General features: G+C 57.2%; 2 protein-coding genes across 2 annotated transcripts in view; one reads left to right on the plus strand and one right to left on the minus strand.

Annotated features, from left to right (window-relative positions):
* Window positions 1-13760, plus strand: part of USP42 (ubiquitin specific peptidase 42) — a 38382-nt gene extending 24622 nt beyond the window's left edge. Inside the window, exons 9-18 of the mRNA XM_075527528.1 lie at window positions 228-339; window positions 1365-1505; window positions 1649-1749; window positions 2993-3146; window positions 4269-4985; window positions 5084-5178; window positions 7087-8520; window positions 9725-10026; window positions 11773-11813; window positions 12774-13760. Of these exons, the coding sequence (XP_075383643.1) occupies window positions 228-339; window positions 1365-1505; window positions 1649-1749; window positions 2993-3146; window positions 4269-4985; window positions 5084-5178; window positions 7087-8520; window positions 9725-10026; window positions 11773-11780 (3064 nt within the window). The 3' untranslated portion in view covers window positions 11781-11813; window positions 12774-13760. The remainder of the gene's footprint in view (window positions 1-227; window positions 340-1364; window positions 1506-1648; window positions 1750-2992; window positions 3147-4268; window positions 4986-5083; window positions 5179-7086; window positions 8521-9724; window positions 10027-11772; window positions 11814-12773) is intronic.
* A 103-nt stretch (window positions 13761-13863) lies between these two features.
* CYTH3 (cytohesin 3) overlaps window positions 13864-18721 on the minus strand; it is an 82459-nt gene continuing 77601 nt past the window's right edge. The window contains exons 10-13 of the mRNA XM_075527529.1: window positions 17119-17195; window positions 16982-17053; window positions 16728-16882; window positions 13864-16647 (exon numbers count right to left, since the gene is read on the minus strand). Of these exons, the coding sequence (XP_075383644.1) occupies window positions 16575-16647; window positions 16728-16882; window positions 16982-17053; window positions 17119-17195 (377 nt within the window). The 3' untranslated portion in view covers window positions 13864-16574. The remainder of the gene's footprint in view (window positions 16648-16727; window positions 16883-16981; window positions 17054-17118; window positions 17196-18721) is intronic.

An 18721-nucleotide genomic window follows, 5' to 3' on the forward strand; every position in this document is an offset into this window, starting at 1 on the left:
TTGCAGTTCACACGCTGGAGGTTCGCATCGCACGGCATTTGAAGGGCACACTGGTAGCACTCGAGCCGAAAGAGCCGTGTGTGAGGGGCCCATGTTGTTCAACCTGCATTGTTCCAGGGCCCCTGATTGTTCTGGGAATGAATTTGGAATGCTCCTGGGAAGGGAGAAACTGCCACCCCAGGAGGTGGTGGCACGGGTCTGCTCACTCGGTGTCTGCTCCCTTGCAGGTGTAAGAAGATGGTCCCTGCATCGAAGCGGTTCACCATACACAGATCATCTAATGTCCTCACGCTGTCTCTGAAACGCTTTGCAAATTTCACTGGTGGGAAAATCGCCAAGGTGGGTAGCAGTAGGTAGAGTCCACGCACTAAGGACCTTGTCTGCTGAGCCTCTCCACATCCTCCACCTTGGGCAGTGCCTGGCTGTGAACGGCACTGGGCAGGAGAGTGGCCTTGTAGCTTTGGGAATGGGGAGACCTGGCACAGACTGGAGCCCCTGGTTTGGCGAGTGTGTTTCTCCCAGACTTTCAGAGTGAGCACTGATGCGATGTGAGAGCCGGAGGCCTGCTCTGCCTTCTTCTCTCTGTTACTCGGTCCGTTCCACTGTGGTGGAGGCGGCGGCGGTGGACAGCGACCCCATGGACAGTAGGAGGAAACACTGCCTGATGCAGCACCCGTCTCACAGTTGGCATGCCCATTATTGCAGCCACTGTGTCAGTCCAGTGACTTTTTTGAAAAAGGAAAAGGAGCCGTGAGCTACATTCTCAGAACACTTACCGATGTATCCGCTTCGTGAGCCTGGGCTCCTTCTCCAGGAACCGGTCCCTGTCAAAGCAATCAGAGACTGAGATGAAGTCTCCGAATCCTTGCTTCTTAGGGACATCGGGCCGCACTTTCTCCCTGACAGAGGTGGGGCTCTTCTGGCAGCTCCTGTCGATTCAGTGTCCTTCTCCAGCACAGTCCTTCAGAGGCGACCATGCTGATCGCAGTCCTCTGACTGTGGCCATGGTATCCCCACCTCCTAAAGACTGAAGGTGCTTGGAAAGTAGCGTGCAGTGAAAATAAAACAGTCCATTCTTGAATGATTAAAAATCACGATGTCTCAAATCCAGCGTTGTCCTCCTGCTCCTCCTCCTGTCTCCGGGGTGGATTTGCAGAACACACTCGGATGTGGCTCCAGGTGCTAGATGGCACTAGTGGAGCTGCGCCAAATACTCCTGGACTCGGGGCGAGGCCAGACGACATGTCCTGTGGACCATGGCAGAGGCCTGGGTTTCGGGTGGCTGGGTTTGCCAGCAGAGCGGGGGGTGGACTGATCGGGGCCTCCAGAGACGATGCTCTTTTGCCTCCTTCCACCCTGTCTAGGATGTGAAATATCCTGAGTATCTTGATATCCGACCGTACATGTCACAACCAAACGGAGAACCGATTATCTACGTCCTCTATGCAGTCCTGGTGCACACTGGCTTCAACTGCCACGCTGGCCACTACTTCTGCTACATAAAAGTAAGCCTCGCGGGGCCTGCTGCTGCCTTTCTGGGACCCACGCTGCAGAGCACCGGCCTTCTGGGGGCCGGGCCTCTGCCCATATTTCTCACGTTCTTCTTGTCTAATGAGGTTTAACCTGTCTTACTGGCTGTCGTTTGCAGGCTAGCAATGGCCTCTGGTACCAAATGAACGACTCCATCGTCTCCACCAGTGACATTAGATCGGTACTCAGTCAACAAGCTTACGTTCTCTTTTATATCAGGTACGTCATGCAAACAGATTTTCTGTTACGTCAGATATGATTTTTATATGTGTGTACAGTACACACATGCTAAGGAGCTTCAAAGAGTTCATGGAAAATTCCATCAGGATTGAGAATGCCATGGGTTAAGCACCAGGCTGGGAACTGCCAGGTCTGTGGTTCAAGCTCACCAGCCGCCCGGGAGAAAGATGAGGCTGGTTGTGCCTGTAAAGACTGACAGTCTCCCGCTCGCTCTGCCCTGTGGGGTCGCTTGGAGGCGGGATTGACTTGGAGGCTTGCCGGCAGTCGGGCTGAAACAGCAGCTACATTAGTAGCTTTGCTGCGCAAGCCCCTGGTGAGCAGCTAGGGAGCTCTGGCTGTGCTGGGGCATTTGCTGTGGCCCCCAGCTCCTTGGCAAGTGGGGTGGGGGTACAGCTTAGCTGTAGGCAGCAACCAAGGTGGACCTGGTGGGGGTGGGGCTGGTGTGGGGGTCTCTGAGCAGCAGCCCCTCCCTCCTCCAAGCAGGGGCAGGGCCAAGCTCCTGGGCCAGCCCTTCTGTCAGCATCAGCAGTTGTTCCACACTGGGTGTATCCTCTGACTTGCCATTCCATTTCCAGAAAGGAGGCCTTCTGGAAAAGTCTGAGAAGTGCTTCCAGGTACAATGCTCCTGAAAAGCCCAGCAACCGCATAAACGTTGTATCTCTTGATGCAGCTGCTGGAGGTAGTGTGGATACCGCCCTCTGGCTTATTTGGAATGGTGTCAGTATCGATGGGGCGGGCAGCCTGAGCGTTCACTGGAATCTTGCTGAAGCCCCACAGACTAAAGGCACATGCATCCCCCAAACCTGCATCGGTGCTCGCCCCAGGCAGCCAGACGCAGGGCGAGGGCCGTGTCCTGTGGTCTGTTCCGGGCATTCTTCATGGCCTCCATGGGGCATGTTCACAATGAGAAGACTCTAAATGAAAGGAGGACCAGCTCTTGGCTGTACCCTCAGAACAAATACCACTGACCCACCCCCTACTCCACTTCCAGGAGAGAGAAACCCACACGGGCAGTCCTGCTCTGCCTTATAGGTGGGTCACTGTGAGTCGATTCTGACTCAGTGGCAGTGAGTTTTCAACTTTGACTTGTGCTCACCATCCCTGGGTGAGGACCCCTGCCAGCCACCTCTGTCCAAGGAGGAGACTGAGGGGCCGTGGGGCCTGAAGGTGTGTCTCCTGCTCACTCTGTGTAACTAGAAGGGCACTACGTTCTCTCCTGCAGGTCCCACGATGTGAAAAACGGAGGGGAGCTCACTCATCCCACCCACAGCCCGGGCCAGTCGTCCCCCCGGCCGGTCAACAGTCAGCGGGTGGTCAGCAATAAGCAGGCCGCGGCAGGGTTCATTGGCCCACAGCTCCCTTCCCATGTGATTAAGGTAACGTGTTGTAGGCGGGGCAGAACCTTGTAAAAGTTGTACACGTTACAGCTCAAACCCTCGAGTTCTCCTTGCAGGCAGTGCCAGGTCTCCATCTGCACAGGCTCTCTCACGGACCTCAGCCTTTGTTTGTTATGATACGCAGAAAACCCAAGCGTGAGTGTGATGGTCAGGGAGAGTTTGGGTGTTTGCTGTCACCATGAGCCGTCTATTTGATCCCACCTGCTGGTGACCTGGTGGCATAGTGGTTATGTGTTGGGCTGCTAACCACAAGATCAGCAGTTCGAAACCACCAGCTACTCCTCGGGAGGGAAAAAAGGCTTTCTACTCCTGTCAAAAGTTACTGTCTCAGAAACCTGCAGGGCCAGTTCTACTCTGTCCCACAGGGATACTGTCCCCAGGCTGGACTTGATGGCAGTGAGTGGTGTGGCAGCTTTCTATAAAGGTTGAGGGGTTCCGGTTGTTTGGAATCAGGAGTTGCCCTGGCAGGGTTGGGTTCCTCTAGGGGCTGAGCAGGCAGGGTTCAGGGTTCTTGGTGGGGGGCAGCGCAGGGCAGTCACTGCTGTTTCATTAGCCTCTTTGACTTTACGTGAATCAGTCCACGTTTAGGACAGTAAGTCATTCTGAAATTTAAGAAAACAGTGAAAACCAGCTAGAATCAACCTCTGAACCAGTTTTCTCGTGAGGTTTTCCCTGGCTAGTGGCCTTGGGTAAGCACGCCCTGTCGTTGGGCATGGGAAGCCTACCAAGGTGGGGTGAGAGGCGGGGCTTGAAGGGCCTGGAGGGCAGGCTGGCCTTGGCCCCTTCTGTTTCTGCCTGCCTCACAGCTCTTTGGCTTCCTCCTGTACTGCCTTTCCACTCCCCCAATAAGTCTCTGCCCAGTGGGGGTGCCTGGCTTGGGCTGTGCTCTAGTTCTCACTCTGACAGACATTTGCCTGTCCAAGAGTATGACCTGGGAGACAGGTGGTGCTGGGGAGCCAGGGGAAAGAAAGGGCAGTTAGTTTCAGGGGTGGGAGCCGAGTCCCAGAGCCCAACGTGTTGGGCCAGTGCCAGACTGGGGTCTGTTTCTGTGATACTCACTGCCACGGGACTCTGACCTGCCTGTGGTTTTCTTCTCTACAGAACCCGCCTCACTTGAACGGCACGGGGCCCCTGAAAGAAACGCCAAGCAGTTCCCTGTCGAGTCCTAATGGCAACCCCAGTGTCAGCAGGCCTGGTCCTGTGAATGCTTCCACTTCTGTTCAGAACTGGCCGGGCAACAGAGCCTCGGTGATTCCAGAACACCCCAAGAAACAGAAAATCACCATCAGTATCCACAACAAGCTGCCTGCTCGCCAAGGTCAGCCTCAACCCAGCCTCCATAACAGCTCTTTGGAGACCCCTTCTAAGCCCACCCCTTCCTCCACCGTTACCACCTCTTCCCCAGCACAGTCTACCTCGCACGCCTCTCCAGTGTCAGCCTCCAGTAAAAGCCCCGCACAGCTCAGCCCTGGTGAGCCTTGTCCTCAGCCCGTGTTGAACGGCAAGGCCAAGCTCAACGCCAGCGTCCTGGTCCCCTATGGCGCCGAGTCGTCCGAAGAGTCTGACGAGGAGTCCAAGGGCCTCAGTAAAGAAAACGGTCTGGACCCGGCTGAGAACGCACGGCCTTCTGCTAGGGACGCCGAGGATGATGCGGCCTCGCAGCATGGACTTTCGGGGACCCTTGCCCTCAACGGTGCTAGCAGTGCGGACAGCAACCCGAAAGAAAATGGCCTGCCCTTGGACGGTGCCGGCTACCTCACCCCGCCCGCTCCGCTCTCAGACAACCCCTTTCCTAAGGCCAATGGTCTCCCCACAAAGGTGAGCATGCTGCAGGGGGGAGGTCCAATGAGAGGGTCTCCCTTGGGCTCGTTGTGGGCGGCCCCAGATGAGACAGCCTGTGTTTTTCCTCCTCCTAGCTGATGCCTGCGCCTCTGCCTCCCCTCGTGGAAGATAAAGTCCTGGAGACCTTCAAGCTCGGCCACCAAGTGAGAGGCTCCACGGAGGAGACCAGGTAAAGCAAGGAGAGCTGATGGGCGGCGGGCGCCCCCGTGTGGAGCCGTCAGGGATAGCTGTCCTCACCCACTGTTGTCAAGTCCACACTGACTCCACCGCGAGGGAACAGACAGCCTCGCCTTCCTTCCTTCCACCAAGTGGCTGGGGTGAACCCCGACCTACTGATGAAGAGTCCAGCTAGCAGGCCACTGAGCCGCAGGGTCCCTTGTGCTAGCTTATATGATGACCCTCCGTGCCACCAGGGACTCCTTGAAGAAGAGCTGTCCATCGAGTCAGTGCTGACTCACAGTGACCCTGTAGGCAGAGTAGAACTGCCCTGTGGGTTTCTGAGGCTGTACCTCTTTACTGGAACAGACAGCCTCATCTTTTGCCCTCAGAGTGTCTGCTGGGTTGAATTGTCAAACTTGGGGTTCACAGCTTAGTTGGTAACCCACTGTACCATCAGGGCTGCTTTGAACAGTACCTATGGAATTTGTTAACTTGTCTTTTAGAAAAGTGGGTTGGAAACATGAGTCAAGTCCATGGAAATGAGGACGTTCACCCCAAGGTTTTCTTCTCCTGCATTGCCTCCTCCTCACCGTCTGGGGTGGCTGTATCAAGCAGACACATGTCTGAAGACATTGCTAAGGGTCTAGGGCAGGGTTCTCTGGTGCCTGCTGTGTCATTGTGAAATGAAGTTCATGGGCAGAATCTGTTGCCATGTTAATTTTTGAGAACTCAGTGTACTGACATCATGCACACCACCTTGGGAGGGAAGGGCACTTGTCAAGAGCCAGTAGCTGGTGTGTGGTGTCATTATGGGGGCCTGCACTACCCCAGGCTTAGGGGCTCACCCTCAGGCCCAGCTCTGTCTGCAGGAGGCAGCGTGGGGCAGTGCGTAGTGCCTGGTGCTCTGCAGGCGTGTATTTTGTGAAGTTCTGACCGGACTTGAGTTGCACTGGCTCTGGGTTCACCCAGTGGTTCTGGACAAACATGATCGATGAACGTTGTATGAACACTGTTGTGACCAGGGGCTCACTCGCAGGGCTGCCAGCAGTGTAAGGTGCAGGACACTAATTCATGATTGAGGGGTGCCCTCTTCTGTGGAGTCCACCATCGTGGCAGCCCCCAAGTGCTGCCCCCATTTTCAAACTGGCTCTTAGCTGGTGGCCTGCCCTCCCTGAGGAGTGCTGGTGTGAGGTGGTTAGCCGGACAGGCAGCCCCCCGGCCCTGGGCTCACGCACATGGGGACCCTTGTTGTTTCCTTCTTGGTTCAGCCCTGTGCTCCGCAGACCCTGGAGCCCAGGACGGGGAGCCGACCAGCTCCTCAGCATCAATGGCATGGGTGTGTTCGGGCCAGGGGTCTCCCTTCTCAACAGTGACGCCACCACAGGATGGTGACTGATTCCTGGCAGGGACCTGTTGTCCTGAGATAGTAGCAAAATCTCACGGGGCAGGCTCACTCCCTGAAGGAGGTGGAGGCAGGCTCACTCACTATAGAAAGTGCCTTTTGTAAGGCCTGTGACTCCTCATAGTTTCTAGGAATCCGGGGAGCTCTCAGACGCCAGACAAAGTTTAAAGGCGAGAACAGTGCTTTGTTCAGCTCCAGGCCCCGTGTCGACCCACTGACTTAGAGGAATGAGCTGTGATGTTCAGGAGGAGGACTGGGAAGTGCAGAACCGTGGGGGCTAGGAAACGGCAATAGGAGGCAGACATGACACAAGCTTAGTATTTTTATCCAGTGAGGGAGAGAAAAAAAAATCTGTAGTGATGACAGGGCCCATATTGGGCTGTAGCCAGATATGTGGAGCAGGGGGTCTCTTGGGACCTGGGGGTTTTGAAGGGCTGGTCTCTAAGCTGGCGACAGTGTCAGGATGCAGACAAGCTAACTGCCTGCCTTTCTTCTTCCTCTGGGTGGGGGCTGCAGTGTGGCGGGAGTGGAGAAGAGCCCCGCTGAGGTTCCTGATGCTGATGACGCTGTGGTGGCCAGCAGCAGCCCTCTGGACCCCAGCGAGACCCCAGAGGCAGCTCCATGTCTTGGGAGCAAGTCCCAGAAATCACCGCCCATTCATTCGGAGCCCGGTTTCCAGTCCACCAAAGTCGACACCCCTGCGACACCCCCGGAGCCCACGCCAAGCACTGAGAGCCCCTTAGGGGACGGCCTGCACACTCAACCCTGTGACCCTGGAGACATACCTGTGGATCAGGTGAAACCATCCCAAGATGGAAGCGGGACATCACTAGAGAGTTCTTGGGGCCCAGCGTTGGCAGACACTGCGTCTGAGGGGACACCAGCTCCTTCCCTGAGCCTCAATCATGAGCGTGAGCATAAACTTGTGGTTTTCATCAGTCGCGAGAAATGCCGGGACCTGGAGGACCTCGCTAGCAGCTCTGGTGGGCCCCCCCGAGAGCTGCCCTCCCTCCGGTTAGATCCACTCCCTGAACATCCCTCGGAGGATGCCCCTGTGCCAGGCACTGCTGTGCGGGGAGATGAGAACCAGGCTGGTCAGAGAGCTGCAGCCCGTTCTCCGGCCAAGGAGAAAATGGGCAGCCTCCGGAAAGTGGACCGGGGCCACTACCGGAACCACCGGGACCGCTCCTCCAGTGGTGAATATGCCAGGGAGGGCAGGAGCAAGACGGAGGAGCCGGCCCCCAAGTTGCAGCGGCTCTCCCACGCCCACGAGCGGCCCCGGCAGGACCACCACAAGGCCGAGCACTGCGGCGGGAGCCAGCAGCACCCGGCTCATAGCGAGCGCCACTCCTTGGGCCGGCATGGCCACCCGCCCCCACGACTCCGGAGCGGCTCAGAGCAGGAATGGGGCCGGTACCACCACTCAGAGAGCGAGCACTGCTGGGGCCGGGATAAGTCCTACCCAGAGAAGGCCCGGTGGGACAAGTGTCGCTACTACCACGACCGGCACAGTCTGTCCTCGGCCCGTGATGGCCGTGAGCGGAAGGCCTTCCGAAGCGAGCGGGAGCACGGCCGCATGGCAGCCTATAGCAGCCGGCCCTGTGAGGACTACTACCGGGGCCGCAAGGGCCACAGGCTGCCGGACAAGGACAAGGACCGGCACCCCTTTGGCAGCCCCCGGGCAGGCCCACCCCACATGCTCCCGCTCTACCCCGAGAAAGGCCCACTTGGCACAGAGGAGCTCAGTTGCCCGCTGCCCGCCCGCTTCCAGGAGCACAGCAAGTCTCGGAAGCGGCGGTATGGCAGCGTGGAGCTGGGTGGCAGCCACGCCGAGAGGAGAGACCGCAGGAGCCTGCCCAAGGAACCCCTTGAGTTGCCGAAGGTGAAGAAGCACAGGAAGTCCAAGAAGAAGAAGAAATCCAAAGACAAACACCGCGATCGGGACTCCAGGTAGGGCTCGGGGCTCAGGGTGGACACGGGCTGAGGGAAGGGACGGGACACGTGAGGGATGGCTGCAGTGCACGCGTGACTGCTTGGCTGCTGCTTCATTTGGGGCGTTGAGATTTCACAGCTGGAACAGGTGTCTGAAGCCCAGCTGAGTGGTCCTACCCCAGCTCACCTCCTGGTGCCTGGCTGACCACTGCCCGCTGCCACCGCCATGAGGCACTAGCTCACTTCTGGGCCTGGCAGCAGTGCTGGCCCACGGTCCATGTCTGCCCAGTGCAGCCAGAAGTGGCGCTGGCTGGCCCTAGGCCATGGGTTCCCCGTAGGATTTGGCCTGCCATCCCCTTTTCAGAAGAGAAATGACCCTGTCTCCCCTTGGCCACTAGAAACATTTGTCCTGTCATCCATCACTCAAGATGAAGTGTAGGCATCATCATGCCAGTGCTCCTCCGTGCCCCCCACCCCCACGGTACCACCCACTTTGGGAGCACTGCTCTAGGCTTCTAGTGTGTGAAATATGCAAAAACATGAGCGTGTGTGCGTGTGACCCTAGGGCGCATGACCCACAGAGCCAAGGCTATTGGAGAGTCGGTGCCAGCAGCCGCGCTCCAGGGAGGTGGTGTGAGAGACCCGGGACCAAAAACAAACTCCATGCCATCGAGCTGATGCGGATTCACAGCAACCCCGTGGGTCTCAGACTGGAAGCTCACGGGGTCTCTCCCCAAAAGTTGCTGTTGGTTTAAACAGCTGACCTTGAGTGAGCAGCCCAGCGCCTTCCTGCTAGTGTGTTTGCAGCTCAGAGTGGTCAGACTTTGACTAGAGTTCTCGCTCTCCTTCCCCAGATGGGGTGGAGCCCCCCCCCTCCAGGGCTGTCAGTGGCAGGAGATGGGGCCCACACGCCCTTGGCCTCCATACCCCTGGGTCAGTCAGAAACCCACGTGTGGGTGGGTGACTACTGACAAGCGACAGAAGGGCCCTGGTCTTGTTGGAAGCACTGCCTGAGATGCCCCACCCCACACCCGAGGTTGGAGAGACCTGGGGGGAGCAAGTGAAGAGCTGGGGGTGGGCGGGGGGCCCGGCCTGAAGCTCCAGGAGGAGGGTGTGACTGGAGCAGGCCTGCAATGGCAACAGTCTATTTCCCGTCCTGTGCGCGTTTTCCCAGTGTCCCCCGCCCGCTCACGGCGCTGTTCTGGGTGTTCGTTCTCCACAGGCACCAGCAGGACTCAGACCTCTCGGCCGCGGGCTCTGATGCCGACCTCCACAGACACAAGAAGAAGAAGAAGAAAAAGAAGAGGCACTCACGGAAGTCAGAGGACTTTGTTAGGGATTCTGAACCCCACCTGCCCAAGGTCCCCACCTCTGAGACTGCAGACTCTGTGCGGCGGGCCCAGGGCAGCTGCCTGCTCCCGGCCGGCCTGCCTCTGGAGGGCCTGGGACCCAGCCGAGAGAAGACGAGACACCTGCGGGTGGAAGGCCGGGATGACAAGGGTCGTCTCTCTGAGTGCGGCCAGGGTAAGAGTTCAGAGCAGGGAAAACCTCTCTCATGAAAAGTAAAGTAGTTATGAGGGCAATTGACCGGGGACGAAATCTACAAAGGATGTGGAAGGGCACAATGCGTGAGAGTCCCCGCCCCCACTGAGACTGCACTGCATTGTGACAGGGTGAGTGTGGACAGTGGGCCCTGGCCCTTCAGTGTGCCCGGGAAGCCCAGGTGACATAGCACAGACTCCAGAGAACCTGGACTCTGGGACCCCCCAGTGTTTCCCCTTTAAGGGCCAGTAAGTGGGTTCCGACTATTAGCGACTCTGCCACAGGAGGTGGCCCCTCAGGGTTCCCAAGGCCAGAGAACCTGGACTCTGGGACCCCCCAGTGTTTCCCCTTTAAGGGCCAGTAAGTGGGTTCCGACTATTAGCGACTCTGCCACAGGAGGTGGCCCCTCAGGGTTCCCAAGGCCCAGAGCTGACTGCCACCTCTCCCCCACGGCCGGGTGGGGTCAGGCCACCAGCCTTAAGCCGAGCAGGTGACCACCATGCCAGCCAGGTGCTTCCTTTAAGGCAAGAATGCTTCACACAATTTTTGCTCACAAGGTTTTAGCTCCTGGAACCAGAGGTTCCGCCAGCCTCTGGCGTTCTGAGTGGGATCTCGCTCACCGGTCGATGACCGAATCCTGGGAAGCATTCGTTCTCAGCCTGGGCTGAGGGGCTTTCCAGGCTGTGGTGGGGCTTGGGTTCCTGGCTTCCCAACCTGGCCCTACTGTCTGCTCGACAGCATCTCCTGGAGCGGGTCCACATCTGCTTTCCCCCGCCCCCCTGTCCCCCTTTCAAATTTGCCATCACGGACCCTTGACCCTGGCAAGGCAGTGAGGGTGGACACCCTTGGAAGGTAGTCAGTCAGCTTGCAACAGGCCTGGGCTCAGCCTGCCAGCCCGTTTCCAGCGTCTGTAAGTAAAAGCGGCTGCCGTGTGCGCGTCTGTGTTGAGAAACATGCGTCTCACCAGTGTCTGCACCTGAATTGCAGGGACTTAGCAGTGAGGCCCCCACCCTGGCTGGCCTTTTCCAAATGACCTCACCACCCCACACACAGACTCCCCAACCCCGGCACCCACTGGGTTTCGGTACATTTGCCTGTTTGTGAGGTGGGGGTGGGGTTTCATGGCACATGCGTGACTGCTCGTTCCTTGGGCATGAAGTTTTCAAGGTGCAGCTCATGTGACAGGCTCCCCGCCGCAGTGCTGTGGCGGGACGGAACAGCTGCTGTGCTGTCTCGGTGGGCGTCAGGCGGACCGCCTTCTGGCTGTGTGAGAAGTACATGTCCCTGGTGCTGCCCGGGCGGGTCTCCAGCTCCCGTGTCACATGGTCGTTCTGGCTGTCACTGGTACCAAAGGCTGTTTAGTTTGTAGCCAGCCAGGCCTGCCCTGTGTCCCCTCCTCAAAGGAGACCCTTCCCATTAGGCCAAATAGACATCCTTTTCTGACAGTCCTGCATCTCTTGCCCCTGCCCAGCCTTCTGTCCCTTCCACCTGTGTCAGTTGCCTTGCGCTTGGTGTTGGCCTTTCTGGTGGGGCTGCAGGTGCTTCCTGCTCACGTGGCCCCTCACCTACCAGGTGAGTGTGCTGGTTTTGCAAGGCACTTGGAAAAGTGGCTCACTGACCTGGGCCTGTTCTCAGCACACTCCAGAACACCGGTGTGGAATGTAAACATTTAAATATGCACACAAAATTGTACAACATTTTTAAACTGTCCTAACCTTTGTTTTCTAGGTGATTGAAAACTCTGGCCTAAAAATAATTCGATAGTTATGGTAAGCTGCTTTTATATATATATATATTGTGTGTGTGAGAGAGAGAGAGAGACATGCTTACTGACAGGGCTGGTAAGGGACTTGGAGAACAGAGTTCATGGGGAAAGAAATGTCAGGGTGCTGTTGCCTGGCTGAGGAGCTGGGTGAAGGGGTACAGGTTGGGGAGAACAGTAGGGAACCTGTCCACAGTACATTTGTTCTGTCCCCAGAAAACCCGGGGCCAGTTCTTGCCCGTGCCCCACCTGAGCTCTCCTGGCGCTGCCAGGTTGGAGCCCACCCTTAGCAGGAGACAGGCAGGCACACCCACCGCCTGAGAGTCAGGAGGGGTCATTTGATAATTGGTGAACCCCAGGGCCAGGCCTGGGGGAGGAGTGAGGTGGTGATCTCTATTCTCCCCTCAGGCTTCTGTACATGTGGCCTGGCCACCCCAAGGTGAACTCTACTCAGAGCACTGAGTGGCACAGTGCCAGGCGAGGGCACTGACCCCACACGCAGGGTTGTCCTGGAGGCCGGAACAGCTGTGCTGTTTGAGGGGCGGTGATTCGTGGATGGGTACTGTGGCCTCCCTCCAGGAGGCCGGGACATTGTGTGTGGCCCAGGAAGATGGCCGTCTGTGCTCTTCCCCTGCACTTTCTGTGGCCGGGCCAGGGGACAGTAGGGACCCCTACTGCTCTGGAGCAGATCTTGCTCAACTATGTCCTTTAGAAAGCAATGGGGTTTGGATCAATTTTGAATTTTCTCCAGATGATTAATTTGCAGTACACGAGCCTGCTTCCTGCCTGTGCCCACAGGGAAGAGACCTAAGCCTCTTAGTGGAGAAGCCCAAGCGTCAGGCAGCAGAGGTGGATCCTAGGGACCAGCTTGGGCCCAGGCGCCCAGGCAAGTGTGGGCGACCCCCTACGCTCTTCTGCTCAAACTGCCTCCCCCGAGTGGCTAACGCCGCTGCCTCTTGTCTTTCAGATTCAACGTGTTCAACTGAAGCCATCCCCAACCCAGCTTAAATTATAAACATAGAAAATAACCTTGTTCAAATCTGCGTGGTGCTTCTTTAGTAAATACTGTACAGGTTTTACCATGGAGAACTGGTTTTTTTTCAGTTTTTATGTTTTCTTAATTGCCCTGATCCCAAATGGATGAACACTTTCTACGACTGCTGACCATTGTGTGTAACTCACCCTGAAGATACTGCCCTGGACGAGAACATCTCAAATGCTGCTTACTCACAGACTCAGGTTGACTCCTCGTAGTTCATGTCTCGTTCCTCCCAGCTGGACGCCTGCTCCATGCCCAGCCAGGCCGCCGTGGGATCATCACAGACCCGCCGCCGACAGTGGGCGTATTGAAGTTCAAAGACCTAAGAGAAGCACAGCGCTCGGCCAGACCGCTGAGAGCCGTCTGTGCTCTGTCATGTCCAACACTAGAAACCAATTTGCTTCCTATTTTAGTTGTATTCAAGATTTGAAGATGTATTTTATAGACAAGTTCTGTTTTTGAACTTTGTGGAACTATTCCAATCAATTTACCAGTTATGATGAGTATTTACATTATGAATGTATAACCCAGACGTTATTTGTAAAGCCCACAGTATGTTTTTATTACTGAACCTTTTTGATACAGTGTCTCTTGTCTCGACTCTATGGTACAGGCGGCCGAGGCCTCCGCTTGGTCCCTTCACGTTCCTAGTTACAGACAAATCCATACTGTGATTTTATTTTAATATGGATATGCTATCCAACTGTGATACACTTATAGTCCACCGGTCCTGCATCAGGAGATGGCGTGGGGAAAACTGTATGTGATACAGTACGTTATCTGAATAATCTCTATGGTTTATACCGTTTGCGTTGTTCAGAGATGTCTCAAGTTTGATCTTTGTTTTTTTAAAGATTAAAAAGCACTTGCCCCACTGTAAATATACAGCATGTAAAATTTATATAGTATATAAATGGCAGCAAATTAAACATTGTCAGTCGCCTCTTTTCCTGGCCTGCCCCCCGTCCTCGTCCGAGGCCACCGCATGCTTCAAAGAACCCAGCCCGAGCCGGTCTCGTTCAGCAGTACATGGGCATTTATTGAGCCAGCGTCTTTACAGCCACACCCTTTCCGGTTTGACCGACCATGGACTCCGACAAGATCCAAAGCACAGAGGATTTCTTCATGCAAGTTGTAGAAGTATATACACGGAGGAACAAACATTACAGAAATCCATGTCTATATACATTATATACATACTAACTACATTGGCTGTCCATAGAAATGTTTTGAGAAAAAAAAAAAAAGCACAACTCGTAGTTTCTGGTCTACCATAGACCCGTAGCCCAGCCTGTGCAGGAGGCACTGCGGGCTCAGCACTCAGTGCTGCTTCATGGTACAGAGCTCCTGTAGGGTGCACCACATCTCACTCCCCCCTTCCCCAAACAACAAAACCACCACCTGGCCCTGCAACACGGGCGTCTGTCTGGGGCCCAGGGTCAGTCCACTCAGCCAGCCAGAGTGCCGGTGGATGCCGAAGGCCCCTACCCACCTCCCCACCCCCGTGCCTCTGGAGGAAGCCGTGTCTTCGTCCAGAGGTGGAACTGCTACCTTGAGCACTGAGCTGCAAGGCTGGGCGGGAAGAATGGACGTGACCAAGTAGGCTGGAGGTCGCGTAAGCAAGCCAGGTCTGCCCACGTGAGGAGACAAGGTGACTGCCGTGGCCGGGAGAGCGTTCCCGAGCCAGGACAGCTGTGGGCCCACCATGCTAACGCCTGCCTGTCCACGAGACCTGGGGCTACTGGGCGGTGTGTCACATGGGCTGGAAGCACCACGTGTCCTGTCTGCGGAGCTCCGTGAGCAGCCTTGGCCAGGAATGAGCCCTCAGACAGCCACAGCAGAAAACCAACCCACCCACCCCCCAGTGTCTCCCCACGCTCCTGCTTCCCAGCATCTGAGGCTACAGCCCAAACAAAACAGCCTGCGCCCTGAGGCACATCTGGGGTGGGGGTTGGGGGGGCATGGGGAAATGAGAGTGGTCATCCTGGGCTCGAAACAGACCGAGCAAGCCCCACCTTGCCCTGGCCGTGGAAGACGAAGCAGAGTTGCATAATTCCAGTCAGGCCCATTGAGAACGCCGACTACTGCCTTCTCAAAACCACAGGTGCAGATCTGAGGTACTGGTACAATCGCAAGGCCGGAAAGCCTGGGATGACACCAACAAAAGTGGGTTTGATGAATGGGCGTGGAGGGTTGCGGGCTGGGAGCCCCTTCGCAGTCTCGGTCGACTCAGCAGCTTGGGAGGCAGGGGTTGCCCCTCCAGCTGAGCGTCAAGGCTGGCAGAGGGCAGTGGTCACCGACCCTGGGCCAAGGCCTCTTTCTTGGGCCAGTTACAGCATGGGAAGGGGCGCCTCCAAGGGTGTGGCCCTGCCACCCAGCCCCTTCTGAAGCTCCAAAGCACCACTTGGCACCCCACGTCAGGGCTGAGCCCCCTCCCTGTGCACCCACCTCTGCCTCAGGCTGTACTTTCTTGGCTGGCTCCTGCGGGCTCCGAGCTGGCTTGGTCTAGACCAGGGCCGCGTTTAGACAACGCTCTTGGCCTGTCGCCTGCTCTCGGCCAATGCAGAGGGTCAAGGTCTCAGAAAACATGGTCGAGGCTAGGTGAGCACTGCTTATCACTTCACTGCAAGCCGCTCCAGAGTCAATCACGACCTTAACAAATTCGGTCATGTTACATCAAGATCAGGAAATGAGAGCTTGAGAGAGAGAGGGGCAGGCATGTGGTCCACAGCCAGCCAGCCAGCCAGCCTGACCCACGTCGGGCTGACGTTTGTGTGGTCTCAACCACACTGCAGTTGTGTGTCCAGGGAAAAAGCCTGAGGGCTGGGGTGTGGCCACCCTGCTCCGAAGCATAATTGGTACTTCATGATTTGCTTTCCGGCAAGTGTTTGCAAGGAGGAATTTGTGGGGGCAAGAAAGTCAGAGCGGCCCCAGGCGGTATCACATGAGGGGGCCCTGTCCCCCCATCTCCAAGTGCTTGTGACCCCCAAGAGTCCCGGGTCCCTCCCTCCCTGCCAATGGCGGGTGAGTCCGGCACCAGCCGGTTGGCACCAGCCCTTCCCTTGCCAGGCCCCCCTGGGTGCTGCATATATATTTTCAGTGCACAGCATCTGCTGTGTCCAGGAGTTAAGTTTATAGCTGCCAGTCTAAAAATACTACTGTTAGAAAGTATCTTTCATTATAATTTCAGAATATAAAAAGGCATATAAAAGCTATAATCCTATATATCTGAGGAAAAAAATCTGAATAAAAAAAGTGGTAGCTCTTCCTTTCCTGTGTTGCTATAAAATGGCGGCTTCTGGTGTGACTAGTGTGGGCGTGGCTGGTGGCAGCCCAGTCCCAGACCGTCCGTCCGTCCGTCCGTCCGTCCGTCTGTCCATCATCACCATCGTGGTCCTCGTGCAGCAATTCTGGCTGGCCCCGACACAAAGGTCAGCAGGAAGGGAGAATACTCCGGACACCCACCCGTGGCGACGGTCCCAGGACGCCATCGCCCTCCTCGGTCTCAGTGCGCGCAGCCTGGCGCCCGGCCCCCACCGTCTCTTCCTCCTGAGGCCTGAGGCCGGCACAGAAACCAGGGCCTCGGTGAGTCTTCTGGGGGACAAGGAGACCGCCTCGAGCCCCGAGGCTGTGCGTGGAGTGGTGCCGGAGGACATCCCAGGAGGGCGCCGCGGCCCCTTTTTCTGCTGTGGGGTTTTGGCTTCTTTCACCTGGGAGCCAGGGCAGCGCCTATTTTTTATTGGCAATCCTCCTTTTCCTTGTGGCCAGCATGTCGTAGAAAGGATCCCGACTGATGCTCGCTCTGGTGAGAGTGGGGGGAGTCAGGCTCAGGGCCTCGTGGGCAGGCAGCTCCCCTGGCAGGTGCCCGGGCACGGCACTCACCTGATGGACTTGATCCACTCCTCCTTCTCCTCGGGGGTCGGCGCGGAGATGCGGTACACCACGTGGTTCCCCTCCACCACGCGCCCGTCTGCCTCTGTCTTGCAGGCCTTGATCACCTGCCCTTTGTGGCTTGGATTATACAGCTCGAAACAGTGCTGGCAGGGAGAGACACGGAGCACACGTCAGCCAGGGCCACGCCCGCGTCCAGCCGCTTGTCCTTCGACTCGCGGCAGGGGGGGTATCTGGCATCTTACAGGTTTCCGGGGGTCTTCCACCTCGCGGATGCTGAGGTTCTCCAGTGGGATGATCCCCCGGGGCTCCTTATCCTACGGGAGAGAAGCCACGTCCAGGTCCACACTTGGGCCACTGGCCCGACCCCACCCTCGCTTACCGTCGTGTACTCGAAGTAGTAGAGGCAGTTGTCCGTCAGGATGAACCACCGCCGCTTCCATGTCTTCACTCGGCCCCCTGCAGGCAGAAGGGCCCCGTCAGTCGGCCAGATGAGTGCCCAGGCCTGACTGCTGCAGGGGATCCTGGGAGTCACACACGAAGTTGCTGACTTTGGGGGGATGTCACCAAGAACCGAGCCTGGTTCTTAGATTAGCTCCTGGGGTCAAACGCTGCACAGTCTGGCTGATCGTCAGAGAGGGCTGGAGCCAAGCCCTGCTGGCTGGGAGGGGAAGGCCACCGAGCTCCCAGTGCCACCAGCTGGCAAACGGGGTGAGAGCGCAGTGCCAGGCCCAGTGCATGTACCCGCAGATGCTCTGGGTAATTCCATCATCGCTTCCCGGCAGTCAGTCATGATGGATGGGCTTCCCTTCCCCATGTGGAGAGGACCATGGGATGCAGCCATGGCCGCCCGGCCTGGCTCTGTTGTGGCTTGATCTGGTTACGCCGGGGGGTTATCGCATTATGGGATACTTGGGGCAGCCCTGGAATCCATCACAAGCAATTACCCTTTGCCCAAGGAATGACTGGATTGAACAAATCGCGTGAGGAGACCCAGCGTGTACAGGGGATGCGTCTCACCCAGCTCCTGACACAAGGAGTGGAGACAGCCACACTGAGAAGCCGGTTGGTTTATTTCCCCACGCCATGTGCAACACAGGCAAGGGCCCCAGGACATAAGGTGGACAATGACTCCTCAGGGCCCAGCGTGTCACTCTTTAAAGTCTAGGGGGCTCTGGCATCACTGTGACTGTCCATCTTGTCATCTGTGGGGCATCAGTCTGGTGTCCCCGTGCCTGACCCCCAGGAACATGAGAAGCATCAGCCACACTGTGCACGTCCTGGCTCTACAGCCCACTCTGGTGGAAGGAACCCCTCATCCCTTTCTTGAATGTTCTTCCTGCCCTGCCTGACCTCCTGTCTGTCTCCCTTGCCCCTGCCCAGTCTCCCACCTCCACCTGGGCTGCCCCACACTCTGGCCCGTGCAGCCTCACTGGGGCTCTCGCTAGGTGTCTCCCTGGGCGGGGGGTGGGGGGTGGGGGTGGGGTGGTCTTCAGCCTGCTGGCCTGACCTTTCTCCCAAGACCCAGTGCTGGCCTGGTGTTCCTGGTCACCCTGTGCCCTGCACTGGCTGTCCCTTGAAGACTCTGCTAGGGGACCCAGCAGCCCCTCAAGGCAGCTCAGTCGTGTCCCCACATCCGCACATGCCGGGCATCTGGAGGCCACAGAAAAAGAACAAGGCTGGTGGGGTCCCAGGTACTCCCTGAGCCTGAGAGTCTGGCCAGAAGGGAAGCCGTCTCATGGTGGCCTCAGGCACCTCCCCATCAACCTGTACCAACTGTCCCTCAGGCCTCCTTCAGCACCCCTTTTCCACATGTCCAGCTCCAGATACTTCCTTCCTGGGTGCTGACAGGCCCGGGGGGCCCTCTCTGGCCTTAGTGCCCTGCTTGTCCTTCCTGAAGGCCATCCCCCTATCCCCAGCACCAGGCAGCGTTTTTGGGGAAAAAATTGGCTCCCAGCTTGAGGTCCCCTAGGACACCCCAGCTC

Source organism: Tenrec ecaudatus, chromosome 12 (genome assembly GCF_050624435.1).
Source record: "Tenrec ecaudatus isolate mTenEca1 chromosome 12, mTenEca1.hap1, whole genome shotgun sequence".
Taxonomy (NCBI): domain Eukaryota; kingdom Metazoa; phylum Chordata; class Mammalia; order Afrosoricida; family Tenrecidae; genus Tenrec; species Tenrec ecaudatus.